General features: G+C 41.6%; 1 protein-coding gene across 3 annotated transcripts in view; it reads right to left on the reverse strand.

The window, feature by feature from the left end:
• NPAS3 (neuronal PAS domain protein 3) overlaps positions 1-19,278 on the reverse strand; it is an 866,013-nt gene that overhangs the window by 59,101 nt on the left and 787,634 nt on the right. For all 3 annotated transcript variants that reach the window (XM_047795435.1, XM_047795436.1, XM_047795434.1), the window contains exon 6: positions 3,436-3,554. In XM_047795435.1, the coding sequence (XP_047651391.1) occupies positions 3,436-3,554 (119 nt within the window). The remainder of the gene's footprint in view (positions 1-3,435; positions 3,555-19,278) is intronic.

The raw sequence follows: 19,278 nt of genomic DNA on the forward strand, positions 1-19,278 counted from the left end.
ACTTGCAAAATGGGCATGATTGTAAACCAGAAAGCTTGAATGATGCCTGGCACAGAGGAAGTTTTTACATAAGGCTGTGAGAACTGGGTAAAATGAGCATAAGGTGGCACAGTGTCTGCCAAAGTTCAATAAGTGGTACTTTTGCTACTATTATTACTGTCAGTGACAACAATGATGGCACTAAAAAGTGACAGAGAAAGGACAGCCCATGTGTCAGGATCCCAGGAAAAATGGGGAGAAACACAGTGACCTACACTAAGCAAGGCTTAACATCTTGAATCTTTAAGGGAAAAGAAGCACACAATGACAATAAATTAGGGCGAATATTGGGAGTATGGAGAAATGATCATCACTGTTTCTTTTTATTTGTGTTTATTGTGTGGTGGGGTGGTGATTACCAGCTTTATTTGAATGTTTTATAAGCTGTTGGATTTATTTACTGAGAATGAACAGATAAATAGGGGTGCTATTCAGCTGTGTCATGTCATGGCTTCTCATCAGCTCTTCCACTAACTTCCAGACAAGGTTAATTAACGAGGGAAGCTCGCTGTGGAGGAGGAGGGGTGAGCTGGAGTTGTTGGACGATTCATCTTGCTGGGGGTACTGTGGCTGAATGAACTCTTACGCGAGCAGTTCTGGGGAGAGGAGTAAGCACTGGATGGAGACTTTCAGGATGTCTTGAGAAAGATTTACTGTCAGAGGAGTAAGATCATTTTAACATTATATATAATTTGATAGAAATCAGAACAGCTTCTAAATCTTTTCTAATCATGGATGTCCGCTTTTTTTTCCTCTTTTTTGGGGGGGAGGGTGCACCTACAGCATATGGAAGTTCCCAGGCTAGGGGTCCATTCAGAGTTACAGCTGCCAGCCTACACCACAGCCACAGCAACGCAGGATCTGAGCCATGTATGTGACCTACAACACAGCTCACGGCAACGTCGGATCCTTAACCCACTGAGAGAGGCCAGGGATTGAACCAGCATCCTCAGGGATACTAGTTGGGTTCCTTATTGCTGAACCATGATGGGAATGCCTCAAGGCTATACTTTTTAATATTTTGTTTTCCTTTTTAGAGCAAGGGGTCTTTAATCCTAAGCCTGAGAAGCTCCCAAAACACTTCTTCTGTATGTGTCTGGAGGTCCCTTTTCACTCACTTCTCATAGGTAACATGCCATCTCCTCAGGGAGACCTGGGACCCTAGCTAAGGTGGTCCCCACCAGCCACTCCCTCATATTACCTTGCCTCATTCTCTGCCTAATCATGCAGCCTAGTGGTTAAGTGCATGGGAAGTGGAGCCAGACTCCTAGGGTTCAAACCCCAGCTCTGTCTCTTCAGTGTGTGACCTTAGGTATGCTGATTAACTTCTGGAACCTTAGTTTCTTCATCTGTAAAATGGAAGCAATGAACATACTTTCCTACTGGATTGCTGTGAGGATTCATACACAGAAGCTGTCCCACGCTCAGCCCACTATAGGGTGCACAAATGTTAGCTATTGTTTTAGTCTTCATGGCTCTCCAAAATCACTTTCTTTCTTTATTTGCTTATTGTTGTCTGTTTCCCCCATTAGGTAGCAGTCAGCAGGAACTGTCTGCTGTTCAGTGCTCAGTTTAAGATCTCGAATAGGCTCCATATTAGGAACTTAATAAATATTTGCTGAACTAATGAATGAATGGTCTATTAATATTTAAGAAATTACCTTGTCCAATTTCAGGTCATGTAGAAAACACAGGTGGACTGAGCTGCCCGGATGACAAACAGAACCCAAGCTACTTGGTCTCTTGCCTAGACTATTTCTCCATATTATTATTATTCCTATGATTTTTTTTTTACCACACCCCCCACTTTTGGGCCTAGCTAAAATTTTTCAGAGCTTTACAATCTCTAGTTTGTTGTATGAACACAGTAATACTTTTTGTTGGGTTTCAAAAAATTATCTAATGATATGAAATTATACTAGATACTGCATTTTCAAAATATCTATCACTTCTTCCACCCTTCTTCCCTTCTGGGATATGCCTGCTACAAACCAGTAGAAACCAGGAATGGTGAAGAACCAATGGGGACAGACAGGAAAGTTGGAATGCCACGAAAGCATCTTTCTACCAAAATGACAATGATCACTACTGCCCCTATAGTTTGCTTGTAGAATTCCAAACTGGCTAAGACTACACAGTTAACAACTAATAAATGTACAGTGTTTAGCAAGGCAGGAAAATACAAAATGGTCCTAAGGATTCTGTTCTCTGTCTACCGACATACCCCTTTGTAACAGGCCAAGAAACCCCTCTGTAGGTGCAGCTAATGCACACAGGCACTGTCCAGGTGTCTCTCCTTTGCTTTGAAACCCCAGTGTGGCTTTCAGGGTGTAGCTCAGTTAAAGTCCTTCTGAGAAGGACCTGCTTTCCCACCTCCTTCCTTTTTTACAGAAGAATTAATATCAAGGCAAATGCCTGATTCTGACTTTTCTGCAGCTGCCAGTCTCCTGATGACTTATGTAAGGTTTTCAAGGCCTGACAAGAATGACCGTTACCATCCCTGACAAGGCTGTGGTCTCATTCTGCAAGAGCTAGGCTACTGGAAGCTCTAGACTCTCCAGTGGGGAAGGGTCATGCCGGCCGCAGCCACAGTGCATCCCATTTCTGCTTGCCCTCCTCATATAATAAACATTGTTGGACAGATTGGTTAGTGTGTTGCAAATTGATAACATTCAGGTTGCCAAAGGCATTTCATAAATTTTACTGGTCTTAATTTATGTTGCTATAGTAACAGAAACATTGGAATTCCCCAAGATTAGAAAGCTTTTACATCTTTAACCTTAGAATGATAATAACGTAGATGATGACTCTGGACCTGGTCTTTGCTGTTGGGTGGAACACATCCTCTATATGTGGAGTGTTCTGTGGATGCTAAGATATGGCTGACTGTTCAATCATTGTAATTTCAAAATTAGGATTTCTGACATCCAACCTGATTTTCTTATCTATATGTGTGAATCTTGGTGGCCAAGATGTTACTAAAATGGACAGCCTTTCTCTCAAGAGAAAGGAGGGACTGGAAGAGGGAAGTGGGAGAAGTAGAATTCTTATAAGTAATAGTTCTAGAAGACTCATCTTAAGGACGGATGTGAATCTGGCTCACCTTCTCCATCAAAGTGAATTTCTAGCATGTGCTGAAGCACTTGATGCATTATTAACACATGTTTTAAGAAAAGACACTCTGTTGAGGCATTTAGTGCACCAGCTCTGTCTGAAGTGAGAAAGAGAGGGATAATGAATCCCCTGCCTTGAGACAGGAAGGTAACTAAGAACCCTGTGGGCTGCGTGAGATCACATGTCTTGATTATACGGACCCAGAGCAGCTGGGAAACTCAATGCAAATGACCTAGGATTGACCTGAGACAGAAGTCTTTCCCCTGCTGGAGCCCGGCTTACCTTATATCCTGATGATTTGATGTGCACGCCGCGTTTGGTCAGAGTAGATTTCATTCGGATGAAAAAGGAACGCTCAAGGGTGTTGTCAGTGGTTAGCAGACTGGGGCTGGTTGATTCCACTGAAGAATACAAAAATACATACACATGATTTAGATCTCCACACAGCCCCTCTCAGCTACTGCTCAGGTGCAACCCTTGAGTTCACTAAAAATAAATGACTGATGGGTGCCAAGAGCGTAGTAATCAATTTACCTCATTTAGAAAATGTTTACTTTGCAGAAAAGAAAAAAAATTAATGTATCTGGAGAAACTCCATCCCAGTTTCTAGCAAGAGCTTTTCAGGCCTTTTCAGTTCCAGCAGCTCCCCAGTGGGGTTTGAGAGTAGCTAAGTAACTGTTGCCCATCTTGAGCCTTGGCTGGCGTACATGGAGAGAACAGTCACAAAAAAGAAGGACCCTGGAGATTTATGGGATCAACCAAGACTCAGGCAGAGGTGCTTCTGATGACACGATGACTTGTTTTTGTTCTCTCTGCAAATGCCTTCTTGGATAATTTGCTTACTGGGGAGTTCTGAGAACCATGGAACCATCAAGGTTGGGTACTCACACCCTGGCCTGTTTTCTTGTCCTCCTGAGTTAGTTCCCTTCATGCTGGGGAATAAGAGACATGAAGTCTTCTCAATGGACTTGAGATAGAGGGCTGAGAATGGGATATACAGACAGGAACAAAAACTGCTTTACTTCTTTGCTTCAGATACGAGAAATCCTTGTTTGTTCTCTGAAGCAAGGGAGTATTTAGACTAAGCAGAATGTGTTTTTACTTAGGAAACTTAAAATGGTAGTTTGCAGTCATACCGATCTAAAATCACCTTTATGCAAATGGGCCAGAATACAATGTATATCTCTTTTCTTTAAAAATAAGCTTCTAAGATGTTTTATAAATTTAAGTATTTTCCCCAAAAGACAGTAATTTGGGGGCTTTAAAGCCTAATAATACTCTCATTTTACTCTTTTAAAAGAGTACTTCAAAGTTTTTCTTATTCTCAAGTTCAAAAAATATATATGTCCAACAATAAAATAGAATTTCTTTCGAGCAGTTTCTACATGAACACTGATTTCCTCTGGGGTGAAGGTAAAGAAATATGTTAATAAAGAGATTTAAGAATTAAGTAGGTGTGAAAATAGCTATTAAAACCCCAAAATAGGCAACACAAGCTTTTAAATCTTAAATTATGAAATGTATTCCATATTTTTTAAGGGAAAGAAACATCTATTTTTTTATATTAAACTTGATTCTCAGATGAAAGAAGAATGAGAGCTGCTATAATAACAGAAGCCTTGCTCTTTGTGGTCTGGGCTTTTCTTGTATCATTCTTGTCTTAATATGACTATATTTTCCTCTATTTATGGCACTTCTATTCTGGGGTGATGGAACCACTGACAAGTGTCCCTTCTTATGTGTCTCTTAAGATTTTCTTTTTTTTTTTTTTGTTATAGAGAGCACGGATCTGATGTCATTTTAAATGTACAGCTTTTTATCACTCGAGGGAAAAGCAGAGCCATGTTATATTTAGTACTTTCATTTCTTCTGATTAAATATGAATTACTATGAAATTTTTCTCATCATCTAACACGCCATAATACGCCAACAGCTTTTTAATACACTATATAAGCACAAACTTCTGCTCTAAGAGTTTAATTTGCCCCTCTAATCCAATCACATCAACCTTATTTCTCTTATCAGAGATTCCCATTTTGAATTAAATGAGCTCATTAGTTTTAATCAAAAGCAGAGAGATCAAAACTTAAACGTAAATGCTTTAGATCAGAACTGTCAGTCAGCCGTGCAGTTCTATTTTACTAAAACACAAGATCAGAGACCCTTAGAACCAATTTTTTCTCGTAAGGGATGCCGAGAGCTTGAAGATGCTATATCCCTTTTTTTTTTTCCCCTTCCTCCCAAGGACAGATTATACATTTAAGGTTAGACTTAATTTATAGCAGTTTTTCATCCTGGTGGAAATGGAAAAGTATGCCAATCTACTAGTGGCCCTTTCACATTTATTGGCCCTGGTCCTCAGAGACTTGAACTAATGTGAAGCCATCAGTATCCACACCACAAACTCAGCCTTAACAATTCAGCTCTGTTCGGCAAGATTGTGTTTGCAACAGCAGAGGGAAAATGTGACTTCCCAGAAAAGTGAACTGTGTTTTAGGGCTGGGGTCCAGGATACCCTGACTCAGTAAGGAAGGAAGGAACCATGTAACCCTGGAAAGGTGGGTAATGCAGACATCGTTAGAAATTATTATTGTTTTCAGTATGTGGAACTGCACAGGTAAACACTTAGCATGCACTTTGGAGACCCTGGTGTGGGAGACCTAAGCTTTGTGTGTGCTGTGTCCTCCTCTGGCTGGGCAGTGAATGGGACCTCTCCCTCCACCACCCACTGTGTTAAATTTCCGGCACATACAGGGATGGCAGTGAGTAAACCCAGCACAACTAATGTGAGAGGAATGCTGAGGTCAGATTTTACCCCATTGAAGTTCAGATTGGAAATCTAAACCAGTCTTCAAGCTTTATTTTCAAGAGCGTGAGGGTGGGTGGAGGTGGTCAGGGAGAAGGAGAGAGGGCAACTTAGAAGAGTTGGGTTTCTGATGAAGATGTCTGCTTTCATTCCACATGGCTTGTTAGTGCTGAGGACGGGGGCAGAAGTAACCTGCCGTGCCGGCCCTTTCAAAGGGACCCTTAACAAACTCATCCCCGTGTGTGTGTGCCTTGTCCATGTTTCCTCAAGGGCTAGCGAGTATGCTCAGGTTATCCCAGCTCTGAAAGAGGTGTCGCTCGTGTAAAGAGACGTATCATTTGCATGTGACAGACAAGAGCAGCAGCTTCAGAAGAGAAGCTTTCTAAGTGTCTCAGGTGAGAAGCATGGATTGTGTGAAGGCTCTATTCGGAGAGAGCCAAGGGAGCATGGCCTGGGTGACGTGCGACATGACTGTAGCACTGAATAGAGAAGGAAGTTGTCTGTGTGTGTGTGTGTGTGTGTGTGTGTGTATTCTGGGCAGATGTGAAGAGAGAACAAAGTGAGAAAACTATCCTTAAGACTAATGCTCTAGGAGTTCCCGTCATGGCTCAGTGGAGACGAATCTGACTAGCATCCATGAGGATGCAGGTTTGATCCTTGGCCTCAGTCGGTGGGTTAAGGATAGGGCATTTTTGTGAGCTGTGGTGTAGGTCACAGATGAGGCTTGGATCCGGTGGTGTTGTGGCTGTGACGTAGGCAGGCAGCTACAGCTCCGATTTGATCCCTAGCCTGGGAACCTCCGTATGCCTTGGGTGTGGCCCTAAATAAATAAATAAATTAAAGACGGATGCTCTATAAAGACTGCAAAGCCAGTCTACATCCAAGAAGCATTTTAGGGGGCTTTCTAGATATCACACTTTTCTGTCAACTTTTTGAGGCAGGCTTTGATTGCTGCATGATTGGATAAGGAATTTGGGATCCAGAGAAGTTATATCTGCTGCCTGAGACACAGGAGAAATGGGCGGGTCAGACTGGATTAAGTGGTCAAAGCTGAGATATGGTTAGTTTTGAGCTATGAATTATAAACGAGAAACTGAAAGGGGGAAAAAAAAAAACAAGACCCGCACAACTGAAAGCCAGATAAAGAAATAGACTCTCCTTTGCTGTGTCTCAAGGGCCTTAAGTTTTAAATAAATCTAAATGATCTCAGCTCTTGAAATGTCAGTTTTTGCATATTTTGTAAAATTTCCAGAACAATTTATAGCAAAAGTTGTAATAATTTTTATGTTGGCAAATGCCAGCATAATGTGAAAGCATATCTGTGTTGTTCTGCATCTGTTTATGATTCCCTAACCGGTACTGTGGCTAGTGCTTCCTTATAATTATGAAGGGGCAGCGGTGGGGAAGGTAGGGGAGGAGGAGGTGGCTGCAAACCTTCTAGTTTTCACTGGCCAATCCGAGGGCCAGGTGTATTCTGAGCACTTTCTGGACCCTCTGCAGGGTCTGTGCAAGTGGACGAGGCCAAAGCATAAAGAGGGCCTTTCCTGGAGTTCCTGTTGTGGGGCAGGGGAATTGAATCCATCTAGTATTCATGAGGACATGGTTTTCAATTCCTGGCCTCACTCAGTGGGTTAAGGATCCAGCACTGCCGTGAGCTGTGGTATAGGTCGCAGATGTGGCTTGGATCCCGAATTGCTGTGGCTCTGATTTGACCCCTAGCCTGGGAACTTCCATATGCCATGGGTGAGGCCCTAAAAAGACAAAAAAAAAAAAAAAAAAGAGGGCCTTTCTTTATAGCACACTCCAAATGTTTGCAGTGCCATCCTAGGGTCAGAGCTCAACTATCATCCAATCCTGACCTGACCGGAGTGGGAGAGAAAAGGAAATTTCAGTTTTAAGGAAACTCTCTTACTCCTCAGTGTGAACAAAGTGTTTTTTCCTTTTAAAGGAGAAGTGGAGTCGGGCTAAGTTGTCAAGCCCAACTTATGTTAATGTACCTTCCCCATTTCACTGCCTAAATGCATCTTGCCTTTTGCAGACGTTCTGTGCAGAGTGCCAATAACCAAAGGACTTTCATAACGCAAGGGAAGAGATGTTGGTTCAGTTTGCAATTACCTTAATAAAGCCACACTGTTTCATTGAGGTGTGCTGTTAGCTTTGTTAAGATACTGATGTATTCCAGGACTTGAATGTGAGTAGTTGTCAAATATGTGACAAGTTGTATCTTTCCTTACAAAAGTTTTCCTGCACTTCCTCAGCTGCTTGGAAGTTAGGTTTGATCATGTGTCCGTATGTGGCCAACAGAGTGTGAGCAAAAGTCATGGCATCATTCCCAGGTGGAATGTTCAAGAATGTTCAAGAATTCAGGTGGAATGTCCTCTTTCTCTGCTGTGATGAATATCAGCATTTCAGATGGTGGCTGTCATTTTAGATCAGCCTAGGTCTTGGAATGAAAATGTGCGTCTTCACAGAAATAAATCTTTGTTGTAATTTGGGGATTGTTTTTTAATTGGAGCCCATAGTGACTGAGAAAAACAAAATCTTTATTCTTATATAAATATATGCTGTCCATGTTTCCCAGATCGTCAGTGGCAGAGCACACAGACATGAACTGTTTGTCTGATTCCAAAGTTTATAATATGTCCAACATACTGTTCTAACATTTAATTATATCCTTATTTTTAGCTCTTAAGCTAGGGCAGCAGGGTGGAGACAGATTAATTTGGATTCCCTGTAGCACATAGCCTGGTTCCTTGTGCCCATAGTAAAAATTTATATATATATATATATGCATTTTATGTATATATACACATATTATTTATATATATTTAGTATATCCAATAATGAATATTCATTAAACATTGATTTTAATGTAATAAGCTCTTTCCAACAGTTTTAGGCCAGTGGTAAAAATACATCTTTTCTCATGGCAGTTGTCTCAGTGGGTTTTATGTTTGTTCAGGGTGAAAACTGGTAACTTTAAAATGCCACAGGAGTTCCCATCATGGCTCAGTGGTTAATGAGGACGAGGGTTTGATCCCTGGCCTTGCTCAGTGGGTTGGGGATCTGGCGTTGTCATGTGAACTGTGGTGTAGGTCACAGATATGGCTCAGATCACACATTGCTGTGGCTGTGGTGTAGGCCAGTGGCTACAGCTCTGATTTGACCCCTAGCCTGGGAATCTCCGTATCCTGTGAGTGTGGCCCTAAAAAGACAAAAAAAAAAAAAAAAAAGCTGCAAAATTTTTAATACTTCTCCTTCCAAAAGGTGGTGCCTGCTTCTTCTCCCCTAGTGTAGGCTGGTCTGGGTGACTTCTTTTTTTTTTTCTTTTTAATACTTCTCCTTCCAAAAGGTGGTGCCTGCTTCTTCTCCCCTAGTGTAGGCTGGTCTGGGTGACTTCTTTTTTTTTTTTTCCATATGCACCTGCGGCATATGGAAATTCCCAGGCTAGGGGTCAAATTGGAGCTGTAGTTGCTGCCTTCACCACAGCTACAGCAATGTTAGATCTGAGCCGAGTCTGAGACCTATACCACAGCTCATGCCAGATCCTTAACCCACTGAGCGATGCCACAGATCGTACCTGTGTCCTTATGGATACTATTCAGGTTTGTTATTGCTGAGCTACAATGGGAACTCCCTTGGTGACTTACTTCTAATAGCATGTAGCAGAGTTGGTGGTGTTTGATTTGGTCATAACAGGCATTGTGGATTCCCTGTTGCTCCCTCCCAGGTCATTCACTCTGAGGGAACCAGCTGCCATGTTGTGCAGACACTTGAGCAGCCCCGTGGGGAGGCCAGTGTAGTGACGAATTGAGGTGTCCACCCATAGTCACGTGAGCGAGCTTAGACATGGACCTCTTGCCCTACTCAAGCCTTCAGATGGCTATGCTCTGACTGACATCTCCATGGCAACCTCATGAGAGATCCTGAGCTAGAACTACTCAGACAAGCTGCTACTGGACTCCTGACATGTAGAAACCATGTGGGATATCTTCACTTTTTAAAATTTGTCGGTATTGGAGGTAATTTGTTATGCAAAGATAGAGAATATAACACCCAGGTGGAATGACATTTTGAAAAAAAATCATGGCTTAGCCTTGCTTTGATATATGACAACCATGTATGTCAGTAAAACTTGTGATTTTTGAGAAGGAATACATTGCCCAGAATTTCAGTACATGGTGAATTCACACATGTAAGGAAAACTACCTGCTATGATGATTTGCGTAAGGGGAGTCTGTGTTTTCAAAGGTAAATGCTTAACCGGTTTTATAAAAAGTGCAGTTTGCAAAAGGTCCTATTAACAGTGTCACCTGCAAGACTGTGAAATCTTGAAAGGCAGACTTGATGTCTTACATTTTGCTTTTTTTGTATTTACTCCCTGCCCTTCTCCAGCCCGCCTCAGACTCCCAAGGGCCTAAGACTGTATTTTATATAAATAAGCACCCAGTTTGCATGTCGAATAGAATAATATTCTGATGCTTTCTTTTAAGAATTATTCACTTCACCCCTGCTCATTCTTTCACACCAAACATCTTGTCCCAAGAAATCTTTGTTTTTCTTTTTTTTCATAAGAAGGAATCATTATGTCCTCGTCTTGAATTCATCTCTATGGAAGCATTTTCTCGTGTTATTTTGAGAGCCATGGAGCAGTGGGTTTGGTCGTTAAAAGAGGATTGGCCTGATTTTACCCAGAATTAGAGAACACTTAGTTCTCTGTGTTTTGAGAGTGGTTTTTATCCCACTGGCCTGTCCTCTATCAGGTGGCAGGGTGACTTTGAAGGGGTGATGGCCCTTGGCAGAATAGAATACACTGAGATCCTTGGCCACTGGTGGCAAGGCAGCACCCACCATTTCTACCACCTTTTGGATGTTAGACAATGCACTTCAGTCCTTACATTCTGGCTCAGCCATCAGCCTCTATCAGCTTCCCTGCTTGCTCTGGAGTAGGGAGGCAAAGGTCAGTTTACGGAAGTCTCATTAGGGCTGATGTCTGCTCCCACTCAATTGTGAATCTTTAGCTTTGTTTAGAAACTTGTGAAGCATTAATGGAAACTCTAGAGCATAGCTGTGAAAATAAGCGTGGTTCCATAACGATGTCATAAACGTCTTCCAAAGTCACATTAAAAGTAATTCGCCAGAAAAAGGCAAAAATAATAATCTGCCAGCCAATGCCACCTGTCGGCACTGACTCGCCAGCAATATCTGCCGGCCTGAGATGAGAATCGCAATGCAGAAGGCTGCCTTTTGGGTTTCCCTCGCCTGGTGGGGGCTGCTGCTTGGGGAGGCTGTCCCCTGAGGGAGAGAAGAGCCTTCAGTGGCCGCCTGCTGCTCCACAGTTGGTGTTTGGAGGATACCACTCTGGGGAAATGCACACAGTGAAAGAGTCAAGCTGCTACCAGTGGGTGTTTCTATCCACAACTACTAAGCCTCAGGAAAGTTCAAGGGGAAAGACTGGGAATTGTAAAGAGAGCCTAGGAGAGTACGAGGCATCCAGAGTGACCCATTCTGCAGCAGGCCGAGCACTCCAAGTAGCCTGCTGTCTGAATACTACGAGCAAGTATTTTAAATCTTATTGGAGACGCCCTATAAATGTTGCCACTTGAGGGATCTATTCTGGGAGAAAAATATAGCACGTCCTCCAGGGATGCTGCTTGGATTCCATTACCAATATTGCGTAGGGGATCGAGTTGTGGCAATGCTTTTATCACGACTATAAAGTGGTTACGAGCCAATTCCTCATATAAAACATACTCAATAACACTGAGGCTCTTTTTCCCCTTTTCTGTTTCCTCCTTTTATTTCCTTCCTTCCTTTCTTCCCTTTATTTTTTTTTTTAACAACAAACATGATGTCAGACAAAGGGCATCAGGACTTAGTCTTTGTAGTACAGAACAAAATAACAATACATAAACACCTTTGTGAAGGCAGCTTGAAACCCCATGTTTTCTATTAAAAAGTCATGTTCAATCTTCACTGTTGATAGAACCGAATAGCTAACACAGGGAACATTGTATATCAGAAAGGTCAATAGTTATTATGAGCTACAAATATATTTTTTTCTATCCTTCAGGCTGTTTAGCGCATATCACAGCATGAGCAGCTGTCTTCTTTAATGCTTTTAAAATTAGAATCCCAAAGAGGAAGAAAAAATTACGGTTGCCATGATTGCTCTTTGCTTTTGTAAGTTTACTTTAATATACTATTTTATATACATGAATCTTCCGTGCAGCCTATCCATGGGGCAGTAACTGGTTGCCAGTATCTAGCTCAACTGCCATGTTTATTTTCTTAGCATTCTGGCCAGAACTCCATCTCAGGCACAGATGTTGTCGACGTACCATATTTTCAAAAGAAGTTGTATAGAGGAGTCTGGTTACAGAGGCGCTTGCAAACATACACATATGCATTCTGCCTTTTCACTGCTTTAAAGCTCTGTGACTAACGACAACAATACCATGTGATGAGAAACAGTTAGGCAGCTCTGGGTGAAAAATTAGGCAGTGATTCAAACCACTGATACACAAAGTATGACTCTCCACATGCAGGCAGGGGGGACCGAGAGTGCACCTTTTAGATTGCTAAAGGCTGATCTTCTCCCCATGCCTGGAACTCCTTGCCCTTACTCAGCACATAGCTCTAGAGACAATGAGTGTTTTATTTAAATTTTTTAATTATAGTTGATGTACAATGTTCTGTCAATTTCTGCTGTACAGCAAAGTGACCCAGTTATATATATTCTTTTTCTCTCTATACTTTTTCTCTATATATTATTTTCCTCATATTATCGTCTATCAGGTTCTATCACAAGTGATAGGATATAGTTCCCTGTGCTGTACAGTAGGACCTCGTTGCCTATCCATTCTAAATGTAATAGTGTGCATTTACTAACCCCGAACTCCCTGTCCACCCCACTCCCTCCCCCTTCTCCTTGGCGACCACAAGTCTGTTCTCTATGTCAATGAGTTTGTCTCTCTTCTGTAGATAGGTTCGTTTGTGCCATATATTAAATTCCACATATAAGTGATATCATATGGCATTTGTCCTCTTTCTGACTGACATCACTTAAATATGAGAGTCTCTAGTTCCATCTATGTTGCTGCAAATGGCATTAGTTTGCTCTTTTTATGGCTGAGTAGTATTCCATTGTGTATATGTACCATATCTTTTTTTTTTTTTTCATCTTTTTGCCATTTCTTGGGCTGCTCCTGCGGCATATGGAGTTTCCCAGGCTAGGGGTCTAATTGGAACTGTAGCCACCAGTCTACGCTAGAGCCACAGCAACGCGGGATCCAAGCCTCATCTGCAACCTACACCACAGCTCACGCTGGATCCTTAACCCACTGAGCAAGGCCAGGGACCAAACCCGCAACCTCGTTGTACTACCTCTTCTTGACCCATTCAGCTATCGATGGACATTTAAGTTTTCATGTCTTGGCTATTGTGAATAGTGCTGCAGTGAACATATGGGTGCACATCCCTTTTTGAATGAAAGTTTTGTCTGGATATATGCCTGGGAGTGGGGTTGCTGGATCATAGGGTAGTTCTATATTTAGTTATCTGAGGAAACTACAGACTGTTTTCCATAGTGGTTGTACTAATTTACTTTCCCACCAACAGTGTAGGAGGGTTTCCTTTTCTCCACGCCCTCTCCAGCATTTGTTATCTGTAGACTTATAAATGATGGCCATTCTGACAAAGTATTTTAAATAGCACAGGTAAGCACATATTAGATATAAGAGCTCACCTAGTTTTTGTTCAGTTATTTTATTTTATTTTATTTTATTTTTTTGTTTTTTCTGCCATTTCTTGGGCCACTCCTGCGTCATATGGAAGTTCCCAGGCTAGGGGTCCAATCGGAGCTGAAGCCGCCAGCCTACACCAGAGCCACAGCAATGCTGGATTCGAGCCGCGTCTGCAACCTACACCACAGCTCACGGCAACGCCGGATCGTTAACCCACTGAGCAAGGGCAGGGATTGAACCTGCAACCTCATGGTCCCTAGTCGGATTTGTTAACCACTGTGCCACGACGGGAACTCCCTGTTCAGTTATTTTATATTTTATTTTATTTTATTTTATTTTTGCTTTTTAGGGCCACACCCATGACATATGCAAGTTTCCCAGCTAGGGGTTGAATTGGAGCTCTAGCCATTGGCCTACACCACAGCCACAGCAACGCCAGATCTGAGCCACATCTGTGACCTACACCACAGCTCATGACAACACTGGATCCTTAACCCACTGATTGAGGCAAGAGATAGAACCCGCATCCTCACGGATACTAGTCAGACTCATTACCACTAAGCCACAGTGGGAACTTCCCAATTATTTACATTAAACACATATTAAGTATCTGTAATGAGCTGGGACTGTTCATAACAGTGCTTCCTTTAGGAGGAGAGGAAAATATACAACAGTTTCTGGTAGTGATAATGCTCTGAAGAAGAGTGATTCAGGGCAAGAGGGTAGTGATTGTTGAGGGTCCGTTTTGGTTGTGTGGTCACAGGAGGCTAAGTCAAGTGGATATCTGGATGAAGATGCCACACCCCTGTGCTCAAGGTTCAAACTGTAAATTTGTGACTCTGCTTTGACAAATAGCTTTACAGAAAATTATTATTTGGATAAGTATGTGCTGGTGATGATGAAATTCTAGAAATGTTACCTTTTGGATTTTTGTCCAACAATAAAATAAGTGATATACTAAAGACAAATAATTTACCATGTAGGACACTAAGGGAGGAATTACCATCTGTTATCCAGAGTGTCCAGGCCTCCCAGACGAACCCCCTGGCATTGCCATTTCTTTGGGATCTGCAGAGGGAATGGCTTCAGCAGATCAGTAGAAAAGTGGGATAAAGGTTGAGTAAATAAGTGATATACCTCTCTTTGGTGAATTTTGGTGATGAAAATAAAGAGAGCTGATATGTTTATTGATTGAGAGACTGAGTTTGAAGTTGTCTGTATTAGAAATGCTAATGGAAGAATTTAAATCCTAAGGGATAGTTCATCAGTAACAGAGAAAGAGAGGTGAGCCTCTGAAATGGAGGGAAAGAACAAAAGGAGCCTGTGGGAGAGAAAAGGGAGGGGGGGTGGAGGAAGAGAGAGGGGAATAGGATGGGAATGGGGTGGAACAACTTAGTCTCAACAGAGTATAGGTCGTTTGCTGAGATAAAGGAAGTGGGAGAAGGAAGGGATTTCGAGAGTAAAAAAAAAAAAAAAAAAAAAGGAATGGAGCAGCCCACATGGGCAAAGCATGTAGGATCAATAGAAAATAAGTAATAAGATTACACAGTGGTTAGAAGTTGCATGGCTTAAATTTAAGTGCACTGATTTTCTAGGGTACCCTAACAATAATGGTTCTGTGGTTTTCCCAGGCAATGCTCAGGACAGTGAGTTTTCCCAGGGATAGGAGCGGGCACAATGGGAATGGGAGAAAGTCAATAGAGCGAGGGACTCCAAGGGTTTAGAAGAGCAAGTGAAAACAAAGAGAGTGATGAGCTGGGTACAGGAGGGGTTGGGGAAAGGTGGTGACATGTGAGGCAGCCAGCAAGGCGGGCTTTGTTCAAAGAATGATTTGTGAGAATGCTATCTGTTGCTTTTAAGCAGGTTTATGCTTGCGCCTCTATTTTTTTTTTCTATATTCCTAGAAAATCTGGAAAACACGCAAAAGTATAAGGAAAAAAACCCCTAGAAAACTTTTCAGCAAGCTATAGTCACTATTAACAGTAAACAGTAATATGCTTTGTTGTAACTTGATTTACTATTTTTTGACATATTTATTGCAAAATTGGAATATACTTGTATATTGCCCACATTTTTGAATGTTAAAAAAAATCAGAGCTCACAATGTGATAACAGCTAGGCTTTCATTAGACACTATTTGGGGAATAAAAGGGTGTTGGGTCTGTAGTGGCCTTGGTTGCAAGGCAACTTTAAGAATAAGAAATGGTAGTATCTGGGATTTCCCATTCTGGCTCAGTGGTATGAACCCAACTAGTATCCATGAGGACATGGGTTTGAGCCCTGACCTCGCTCAGTGGGCTAAGGATTCAGCATTGCCATGAGCTGTGGTGTAGGTTGCAGAGGCAGCTCAGATCCTGAGTTGCTATGGCTGTGGTGTTGGCTGGCAGCTGCAGCTCTACTTCAACCCCTAGCCTGGGAACCTCTGTAAGCTGCAGGTGCGACCCTTTAAAAAAAAAAAAAAAAGACAAGAAATGGTAGTATTTGCATGTGTCCATGTCAGTACCTCACTTTCAAACACACTGTTTTTCCTGGCTGTGTAATGTTTCACTGCATGGTGATGAATTTCTTTGAAATCAATCTTCCCTCAACTTTCTTACTACTTCTTAAGGTGGATTTCTAGAAAGGGTATTATTGGGTCAAAGAGCATAAGGTTTTTCTTTAAAGCAAATATGTACAAATTGTTTCCCAGAAAGTTGTGCTGTATCAGTTTACATGTTTATCAGCAATGTTTGATGATGTTCATATTAGCTGCCATCTTAATATATTTTTTCTTATTTGATAAAATTATTAAATTAGCAGAAGAGACAGAGACTATACCCTGAAAAGCAATATGTAAAAACATCTTACATGTTTTTCTCTTTCTTTTTTTTTTTTCCTGTCTTTTGTCCGTTTTAAGGCCACACCCATGGCATATGGAGGTTCCCAGGCTAGGGGTCTAATTGGAGCTGTTGCTGCCGGCCTGTGCCAGAGCCACAGCAACACCAGATCCGAGCCACACTGTAACCTACACCACATCTCACGGCAACGCCAGATCCTTAACCCGCTGAGCAAGGCCAGGGATCAAACGCAGCCTCATGGTTCCTAGTCGGATTCGTTTCCGTTGCACCAAGACGGGAACTCCTGCATTTTTATTTCTAATGAAATTGAATAATGTTCTGATACATACTTATTGGTCACTTGATATTTTTTTTCAGTGACTCATTTGTATATGTCCTCTACTTTCCAATTGAGTTTTGGTCTTGTCAATTTGAATGAGATACTTAGAGATATTAAGCAGACTACCTGTGCTGTATTTCTTGCAAATATTTGCCCAGTTTTTTGCCTTTTACTTCTGCTTATGATATTTATTGATACATGTTTTATTTGTTTGTTTGTTTTGGCCATGCCCGTGCCATGCAAAAGTTCCCAAGCCAGAAATTGAACCTGCGCTGCAACAGTGACCCGAGTTACTGCACGAGACACGTTTTTAAATTTTATGTAGAGATGTCTAAACATTTTTTCCCTTTGTGACTTTTTTTGTTGCTCTCATACCTTAGTAAGTTTTTCTCCCTTTTTTTATTTTTAAACAGATACTTGGCAATTTAAAAATGAAGCATGGTTAAAGGTCAAGGGATGGCTATGCCAATGGGAGGCTAAAGGTAAGTCAAGAAAAGAGTTTTCAAGCTTGAGCTTTGGAAGCCAAGGAAATGTGTGTGGAATTGCTACCCATCCTGGAAACTGACACCAGCACCTGTTGCCTCCTGGTGGAGATGGCTGCACAGACCTCAGAGCAGGAGGCTTCACCATGGAGGAAGGTCAGTGAGAGGTGTGGGTGTTGATGGACAATGGCGCTGAGACCAGGTAAAGAATGCTTTTTTTTTTTTTTTTAGAGGAAGTTTTAAAGTGCTGTTGTTGGGAGAAATGATGGTGGGGGACTGGCAGTGGGAGCAAAGGATGATAACCACTGCTCTTTCACGCTGGGAGAATCAGAAGCCTAGGAATGAATTGTGGCGTCTGTTAAAAGTGAGTTTCCAGTAGTAGGCCCCAAGGGAGAAGGGTTTCAATAAAGGTGCAGAGGCAGAAGTGAGGCTTATGGAAAACGTGGTGATAGGAGACTTGACTTCTCAAGAGGGTTTCTAGATAAAAATGCAGGATCCCTGATTAAATTTGAATTTCAGATAAACAATGATTGCTTTTTTTAGAACAACTCAAATGTTAGATGTATCTTTCAAGTTTAACTGGGAGTCCCCGTATTTTTATTTGTTAAAGCGACAACCCTGCTCACGGAAGAGTGAAGACTTTGTGTGGCATGGAGGAGGGGTTTCATGTGAGTCATGTGGTCGGCAGGAAGGAGGGATGGAGGAGCTTAGAAGATTGGCCTGGGATACATTTGTTTGACACAGAAAGTTCTAAATGGCTGGAGACTGCTGGAGAATCAAACAGTAATTGAAAATCCAGGTGAACACTGGTGTGATGAAGTGGCTTTTCAGGTTTGCCTTCTCAGGCGTGAGGTCTGGCACAATGGCCAGTTTTTATGTTCTTGTGTGAACGTATGTGTTCTGGGGGTGGAGGAAAGCCTGGGTTTGCAAATATCTCCTGTCTCTGCTGCTAATTTATTATTTTTATCATACAGGAAGGACTTGACTAGGAAGCTAGAATTTGTTGGTTTTATTCTGGCTCTATTCCAGCACATCTTGAAAAGGTTATTCTTCAAAATGTTTTCAGTTAGAAGTACTGTATGAAATCCATCATCGATAAAGAATTGAGGCTTATTTATTGGCGAACAGTCTTAATAACATTACTTATACTCCGTGATAATTTAGGGGAGCCAGAAATGGGAGATAACTTGATTATATATGTGTGTGTTATTTTTTTAATGAATATCTATTTTTGGCATCTCTAATTAAGCACATTTTCCTTTCTCTCATGATCCCAGTAAGTTTCAATGACCACTGCTCCATCTCAGTACCTGAACAAAGTCTTCTAATCCTCTGCTTTGCTGTGAGGAAGACAGATCTCCATCTTTATGATCTTGGTCAGCTAATGTATGTGGAGGCATCAAAATATATGTGTAGGCATCATTTCCATACCTGAATTTGATGGCAGGTCATTTGTATACTTTCTTCAAAGCTATGCATAGTCTTCCCCAGGGGTGGGGATAAAAAAGCAGTCCATTTTTTAATGATTCTATTGTTGTTTCCAATTATCTGTGCTATAGAATTACCCTATTCCCTTCAATTTAAAAATATAGAGGCTATTTATTGCTAATGGTGATAGTGAAAATCAGGCAGAGGAAGCTTTTTCTCAGTCTGGGTGCAAAACAAATTTGTTGACACTAATTACCTCTCCCTCCCCTGCTTCATATATAGCTCTCTAATGATGTACTTGGTATTTTAAACATCAACACTTTAGCATTCTATCAGATGGCATCTGGGTCTAAACTATATATTCTCTAATGCCAAATGATTATTTTAAAGACTGGCACCGCATATTCCCTATTGCCTGGTAGCTGAATGCCCCCACTGCATTCGTCATAATTGTTTTGTAGTTAATCCTCTCCACTGCAGGGACTCCAGATATTTATGGTCCCCTTTG

The sequence above is a fragment of the Phacochoerus africanus genome, chromosome 9, assembly GCF_016906955.1.
Source record: "Phacochoerus africanus isolate WHEZ1 chromosome 9, ROS_Pafr_v1, whole genome shotgun sequence".
In the NCBI taxonomy this organism is placed as follows: domain Eukaryota; kingdom Metazoa; phylum Chordata; class Mammalia; order Artiodactyla; family Suidae; genus Phacochoerus; species Phacochoerus africanus.